General features: G+C 60.7%; 1 protein-coding gene across 2 annotated transcripts; it reads right to left on the bottom strand.

Annotated features, from left to right (window-relative positions):
- Positions 1–392: 392 nt before the first annotated feature.
- On the bottom strand, positions 393–6,086 carry TCEA3 (transcription elongation factor A3). Of its 2 annotated transcripts, XM_061373564.1 has the most exons (14): positions 5,983–6,086; positions 4,846–4,908; positions 4,613–4,718; positions 4,265–4,406; positions 4,050–4,118; positions 3,861–3,929; positions 3,677–3,757; positions 3,400–3,477; positions 3,163–3,314; positions 2,776–2,831; positions 2,067–2,222; positions 1,421–1,567; positions 1,082–1,153; positions 393–974 (listed from the first exon to the last, which is right to left on the bottom strand). In XM_061373564.1, exons 1-14 carry the CDS (start codon positions 6,049–6,051, stop codon positions 966–968), a joined length of 1,269 nt encoding a protein of 422 aa, XP_061229548.1. In that variant the 5' UTR covers positions 6,052–6,086; the 3' UTR covers positions 393–965. The 2 variants fall into 2 exon arrangements, with proteins under 2 accessions (XP_061229548.1, XP_061229549.1); XM_061373565.1 differs by lacking the exon at positions 3,861–3,929.
- Between the last annotated feature and the right edge of the window lie 797 nt (positions 6,087–6,883).

Below are 6,883 nucleotides of genomic sequence, written 5' to 3'. Positions count from 1 at the left end.
ACCCATGAGCACTGTGAGCTCCCCTATGTCCCCATCACATCTCGCTGCTGCTGGTTGATTCTGGTGCTGGTGAGGGACGAGCTGGGTACCACGAGGCTCCATCCCGCACCTCCTGTAGCCAAAGGTTGTGCCTCCCAACCCCTTTCCCTGTAAAACCCTCCTGCTGGTGGAGTTCCTGCCCTGCCATGGGATACAGGGCACAGCTCCAGCCTTAAGTAAAGGTCTTTCATCACCAGGCAGGTGGTGGATGAGCATCAAGCCACTGTTATGGCCCAAGCTGGAGGCTGGTGGATCCAAGCCATGTTATGGAGCTGGCTGGGGGCTCTTGGAGGACCATGAGTGAATGGAGACACAGGTCCCAACACCCTTCAGAAAGCAGTCAGTGCCGCAGAGACAGTTCACACCTTTATTGCTTTAGCTGGAGGGTTTTGCCCCACTCCTCTTGCCCCCCACATCCCTTCTTTCTTCCTCCTTTTAGTGCCCTTAAAACAGGATGGATGGTCCATGCGTCACAGAGCGCAGGGACATGGTGACATCCCACCAGCATCCGGGCACCCTACAACCACCCCATCTCCCTCTGTGTCCTCCCACTGTGGAGGAAGAAGGTATTTGGGTTAAAACCTGGCCATTTCCCACTCCTGGTTTCCCAGGCCAGTGGCACAACCCCACATCCATAAGGAATGTCCCTCCTGTATGTACACAGACCAGTCTTCCTTACTGAGGATGAGACTGTTGGCAGCGGTCTCCCAGCTCACCCCAAGCAAATGGATGAACCACTTGGATTCACCAGGGTCTTCCCAAGCAAACCCATCTGTTGCCAGAGCCCAGCTTCCTGGGGTGCAAGGAAACAGGGAGCTGGGGCATAGGGACCGGAGCCACCGCATCACCTTCCTCCGCACCCCGACGTGGCTGTCACAGCATCCTTGTCTCACACTGCATCCCTCCAGCCCCATCGCCAGGTACCATCAGCAGAACTGCAGGAGAAGCAGAGGGTGAGACCTCACCCAGCCCCCTGGCACCATTCGGGGGGGGGGCTCTGACACCCCCCACTCCCCCCCATAGGGATGGGGATGGGTTGGACCTTCCAGCGGTTCCCGCACTCGTTGCACAGCACAAACGTGGTCATGGGCTCGTCAGCGCTGCGTGTCTGCACCTAGGATGGATGGAGCAGGAGGTGGTCAGAGGAGAGCCCCCCCTGCAGTCCTGATCCAGCTCTGGGACATCAGCACAACAGGGAGATGGAGCTGATGAAGCACGGAGATGCTGCGAGGGCTGGAGCAGCTCTAAGGGAGGTGTTCTTGCCCATGGCAGGGGGTTGGAACTGGATGGGCTTTAAGCTCTGTTCCAACCCAAACCATTCCAGGATGCTGTGATTCTATAAACTGGGTCCCCTGGGAACAGCGGGGACCATGGGGCTCACCTGGTTGTATGTGCAGTTCTTCTTCTTGCACTTGCCGCACTGGAAGAGGTCGGTGACGGTGCCGCCCGTCTTGGCCATCTGGTGCTCCCGGATGGCCTCCTGGGTCATGGCATTCCGCAGCTCCTTCAGCTCATCGCTGGCCATCTCCTGCCACCGGCATCGGGTCAGTGCTGCTGCCCGGGGGCTTGCAGCTCAGCACAGGGCACGAGCCATCGTGATCCAGCACCCTCCCCATCCTCTCCAGGATCAGCACTGCTCCTGCTCTGTGCTTTGCTGGAGGGTTTGTGCCCATCCAGATCACCACATCCTCAATCTGAAACCGCTGCCTCCACGCTCCCATGGCTCCCCATGGAGGGAGCTGTGCTCCCACAAGCTGGATGTGGGGAACATCCTTCCATAAGGAATGGAGGCCCTCAAACGTGACTGGTGGCATTCCACATCACGATGGGCTGGGGGCTGCAGTGCCTCCTGCCTCCTCCCTGTGCCTGATGCTCCACAACCAGCACTAAGATGGGACAGGGAGATGCTGGGACAAGCATCACCAAGCCAAAACCCTGCCAGCCCTTGGGCAGCAGCACGGCCTCCAAGGGCAGAGGCTGTGGAGGCAGCACGGACGTGGTCCATGGGATCCAGCCCCGTGTCCCACCTCGGCCGTCATGCGGGCGATGAGGCTGGGCAGGATGGCCCCGCACAGCACGTTCCTCCGCAGGCTGGGGTTCTTGGGGTCCTTCAGGTTGCTGATCCTGCTCCGCACTCGGTTGCGGTACTTCATGTCCGTGCTCTTCAGCTCCTGGAAGATATGTGGGGTGCGTCAAGGAACTGCAGGGGGTGAGGTGGAGGGATGCTCCCTGGGTACCACATGGCGGGGTCTTCCCCTCCTTGGGCTTTGGGGGGTGAAGCACGGTTTGGGATGTGGGGAGGAAAACAGCCACATGGCCTTGCACCATCTGACAGCCGCAGTTGGGGCTGCACCAGAGGAGAGGAGGGGAAAGCACCTTGGGGTTGGTCCTGGTCTTGGGGGGCTGCCAGGAGACAGGGGGTGAATGGAGGTGGCACCGTGATGAACCGGGGCTGGTGAGAAACATGGGTACCCACAGCAGGGTCAGAGAGGAAGCCTTGGCTGGGGGTGGATTTTATTGCCCCAGGGATGAAGGCAGATCCCTGAGCAGAGGCTTTGGGGGAATGCACTGAACCAGTGCGGGTGCCCAGGGGATGCTCTGCTCAGCATCGTCTCTAACCGGGCTCCGGGCTCCCTCTGCAGGCAACGGGGCCAGCAGAGCCCATCACCTTGTCCCCGTCACCCTCCAGCAGCGCTCCTGAGCGCAGCTGCGGCCCCAGCCACTGTAAAGGATATGGTCTTCGATCTCCGATGCCATCTTCTCGCAGTTGACACCAAACTCCTTGTAGTCATCTAGAGGGCAGAGAGGCCAAGGGGTGAAACCAGCGCCATCTCCCCATGCACCGAGAAACCCCCTGGAAAGATCTCACTTCTCCCTCTCAACTTGTTGCAGGCACCCATCTCTAAGCAGCCTACTTTAACCCACCTCGAACCTCACCAAGGGCCCAGCCCTGCATCCAACCCTTTACCAGAGACCCCCCAGCCTCCTTTGCTTGTATTTTGGGGCTGAGCACTGATGCTGTTTGGGCAGAGCTTTGCTTTTTACTGCAGGGCTGCTCCTCTTAGGGCTGCCCCATAGGAGAAACAGCCCGGGTCGGACCACAGCACCCCAAGCCCCGCTCACCATCCATGCGGAGCGCGGCCGTCAGCATCTCGATGCACTTGTCCCGCACCGAGTCCCCTGTGAGGTAACAGGGGGCCAGGAGGCAGGGGCTGGGCGAGAAGGGGCTGCTGGGGGTCCGTGGGGTCTCTGCTTTGGCCTTGCTGCTGTTGGCTCTGCAGGGGGGGACAAGCAGAGCCCAGGGTCCTGGTGCAGCCCCCCAGGACCTGCCCCATGGCACCGGGATGGGGCCTCTCCTACCTTTCCTCCTTGCTGTCAGTGGAGCTGCTCCGGGAGCCAGTGGGAGCTGGGGAAGGGCTGCTGCCCACAGAGGCTCTCCTGGGGGGGCACAGGAGGGGATGGCACCAGAGAGGGGCACACGAGGACTACGAGCACTCAGCAGCGTGAGTCTCCCCAAGCAAGGATTTGCTCCCCATGGGAATGCCCCAGTGCCCGTCAGGTCAGGCCTCCCAACCACCCCTACCCAGCCATGGTCAAAGCATCCCCAAAGGGGATCCCCGGAATGCCCCCTCCTTACCTCTCCCCTGACAGCCTCTTCTGTGAGGAGGAAGAGGAGGAGGAGGCCGAGGTGGAGGACCTTGAGTCAGCAGAGTCTCTCCTGGCAGGACAAGCCCCATCTCAGAGGTGGTGACAGGGACCAGACCCCATCCACAGCCCAGTGAGGGGACCAGACCCCATCCTCCTCCATCCCAAGCACCCACCTCTCCTTCTTGCTGTCCAGAGGTGACTTCTTGGAGGATGCAGTGGGGCTCCGGCCATCATTGGCCTTTCTTCAGAAGCCCAAAGGAAGGCAGAGATGCTCTGGTGAGCCCGTTGCACACTGCACACCGCATCCCAGTGCCACCATTCCCCAGCAGAGCCTCCCCCAGGATGGCAGCATCGGCACGTACCTGTCCAGGCTGGCATCAGCAGAATGGCCCTGAGGGATGCTGGCACAAGAGCTGGACTTGCTGGGCTTCCTATGGGCACAGAGAGCAAGGCAGGGTCAGAGGAGCCCCTTGCCCAGGGAATCAATAGCTCTAGAGATGGATAAACCAACCCAAAGGAGTGAGCAGAGGGGTTTGTATCAGCCCCTTCAGTGCTGGTGCCCCCCAGCAGTGCCCACCTCTCCTTGTGCTTCTCCTTGTGCTTCTCTGATGGGGTCTTGGGGTGCTTCACCCCTTCACTGGGGCAGCCGGGCAAATCCAGCCCCTTCTTCTCCTTCTCCCCATCCGTGTCCTTCTCCTTCTTGGGGGTGGTGGAGGGCTCTGGAAGCAGGGTTTGGGTGTCACAAGCAGGGCCCAAAGCAGCACTGGGCACCTGGGGAGCTGCATCCCAGGCTGGGGGATGCTCAGCCTTTGGGAAGGCACGCACTGATGTACACTGCTCCATCCCGGAGCGGGAATGAGCCCTTGGAATAGCCCTCCAAGGGTATACATGGATGTAGGGAAGGGGCTGGGGCTCGGGGGCTCACCCAGCAGCCGCTTCCAGTTCTTGATGAGGATCTTGGCCGAGGCCACCACCTCTCCATCCGAGCAGTGCTTCCGCACCGAGTTCACAGCCACCCCGATCCGCGTGGTCTGGGGATGGCAACAGGGATGCGTCCTTAGGGATGCAGCCTTAGGGATGCGCTGCCCAGCACGGGAGGGATGGGATAAACCCCCCTCCATGGGGTGTCCCCCTTCCGGCACCTGCTGCCCCCCTCACCTGGAGCAGCTGGATGGTCATGGTGTAGTTGGTGAGGGACTTGAGCAGATCCAGAGCCCCTTCCTAAAGTGGGGAGAAGCCATGGGAGCTCCTTAAGGAGCAGCAGAGGAAGAGGGGGCTGCACCGAGGCATGCCCGTGTCCCCCCTTCCTCCCACCAGCATCCTTGGGCTGCTCCCTGTCCCCTCCAATGCACTCCTATTAAAACCCCAATCCCAATTCCTGCCGCACGGGGTCACATCTCCCAGTTGGGAAGCAGGAGCTTCCCTTAAAGCTTGGGGAAACCCTTCCATAGGGAAACAGCCGGGGGACCCCCGAGGTTGCCCATGCACAGAGCGGCTGCAGGGCTGAAGATAGCGATGAAGGCAGCGTAATTCCCATTGGGTTCTAAGGGTTGGCATCCCAGCAAGGCACCGGCCCCGCTCGGGAGCTCGCACCGTGCCGGGGTAAAGGCCAATGGAACAGTCAAACATTAACTGGGAGGGCTGGGCTCAGCTCCGCTCTCCCACTGGCTCCAAAGGGCCGCATCCTGGCACAGCAGCAGCACCATAGGGAGAGCCAGGAGCCGTCTCCTGTGCACGTTGCATTCGCTCGTGCAATAGGAACCGGGTGCATGTGTGGGGCTGGGGGGGGGGCACGGTGCAGCACCGGCCCCCATTGGGTGTTGGTGGCCGGGCTGGTGGCCAAGCACCTGTCACCCACGGTGCCCTGGCACCGCGGAGGAACCCCATGGCCCCATATGTGCCCCATATGTGCCTCTGTGTGCCTGCACGGCCCCAAAGGCACCCCAAATGGCCCTATATGTGTCTCATGGCCCCAGATGTGCCCACATGTCCCCCAATACACCCCTATGTAAAGATGCCAGCGGGCAGGGGGGTGCAGGAGAGGGAAGCACAGATCGGAGGCCCACTGAACCCCGCTGTGCTGAAGCTGGGGCACCCCGGGGTGCTGCTGGGTGCTCAGCACCCCTTGGACGCACTCAGCACAAGCAATAGTGGGGGGGTGAAGAGCCCCCCATCTCCTTTACCCTTTTCCTCCTCCCCTGTCCCGCACCAGGCTGTAACACGCCTGTCCACGCATGCAGATGTACCCATGCATGCGAACACACGTGTGTGTGCCAAGGGCTTGGCCACCCTTACCGTGCTCTTCCTGGCCACCATCTTATCCAGTTTCTTGGCGATCCGGACCAGTTCCTCGGCAGGGCCCATGCTGGCGGCTCCCGGCTCCGGGGGGGGCAATCCCAAAGCAGGGGGGGCACAGGCAGGGAAGGGAGAGGGGAGCGGGGTGGGAAGGAGCAGGGAGAAAGGGGAAAAGAGAGGAAGGAGAAGGGAGAGAAAGCAGAAAGGAGGTGGGGCTGTCCCGGGCAGCGATCAGCCCCTGCCAGGCAGGCGGAATAACACGGGGAAGGGCTAAATATAGCTGGGAATGACAGGCAGGGACATGAGGGCGGGAGGCGCGGGATGGGGGGCACCCAGGGGTGCTGCGGAGGACCCCAGGGTGCAGAACAGGGTTGGAGCCTGGCTCTTGAGCTCTGCCTTCAGAAGCAATGGGTGATCCGGTGCTAGCAGTTTAGGGGGTCTGTTCCGAACGGGGCATTCCAGAGAGTGGGAATGTGGCAGGAGACTTCCAAAGCTCTCTGGAACTGTAATGACTGGTTCCAGTCGTGACACGTAGCTTGTGAGCGGTAGGTCTCTCTATTTGGGTTAGGGATAAGGAAGTTCTTCCCTGTGGGGGCTGAGGGACATGGGACTGGAGCACCTCCCATATGGAGCCAGGCTGAGGAAGCTGGGGCTGTTCAGCCTGGAGAAGAGAAGCTGTGTGGAGACCTCAGAGCAGCTTCCAGTATCTGAAGGGGGCTACAAGGATGCTGGGGAGGGACTCTTCATTAGGGACTGTAGTGACAGGACAAGGGGTGATGGGTTCAAACTGAAACAGGGGAAGTTTAGATTGGATATAAGGAGGAAACTCTTTCCTGTTAGGGTGGTGAGGCACTGGAATGGGTGCCCAAGGAGGTTGTGAATGCTCCATCCCTGGCAGTGT

Source organism: Neopsephotus bourkii, unplaced genomic scaffold (genome assembly GCF_033783945.1).
Source record: "Neopsephotus bourkii isolate Nb327-2 ecotype Australia unplaced genomic scaffold, CSIRO-AGI_Nbou_v1 NB_1632, whole genome shotgun sequence".
Classification (NCBI taxonomy): Eukaryota; Metazoa; Chordata; class Aves; order Psittaciformes; family Psittacidae; genus Neopsephotus; species Neopsephotus bourkii.
This window is presented reverse-complemented; position numbering and strand designations above follow the sequence as displayed.

Coding starts and splice junctions, on each gene's coding strand:
- TCEA3 (XM_061373564.1), bottom strand. CDS start 6,051: ATGGGCCCTGCCGAGGAACTGGTCCGGATCGCCAAGAAACTGGATAAG. Junction 4,407..4,612: donor GAACTGGAAGCGGCTGCTGG/GTGAGCCCCCGA, acceptor CCCTGCTTCCAG/AGCCCTCCACCACCCCCAAG. Junction 3,930..4,049: donor GCTGATGCCAGCCTGGACAG/GTACGTGCCGAT, acceptor GGGCTTCTGAAG/AAAGGCCAATGATGGCCGGA.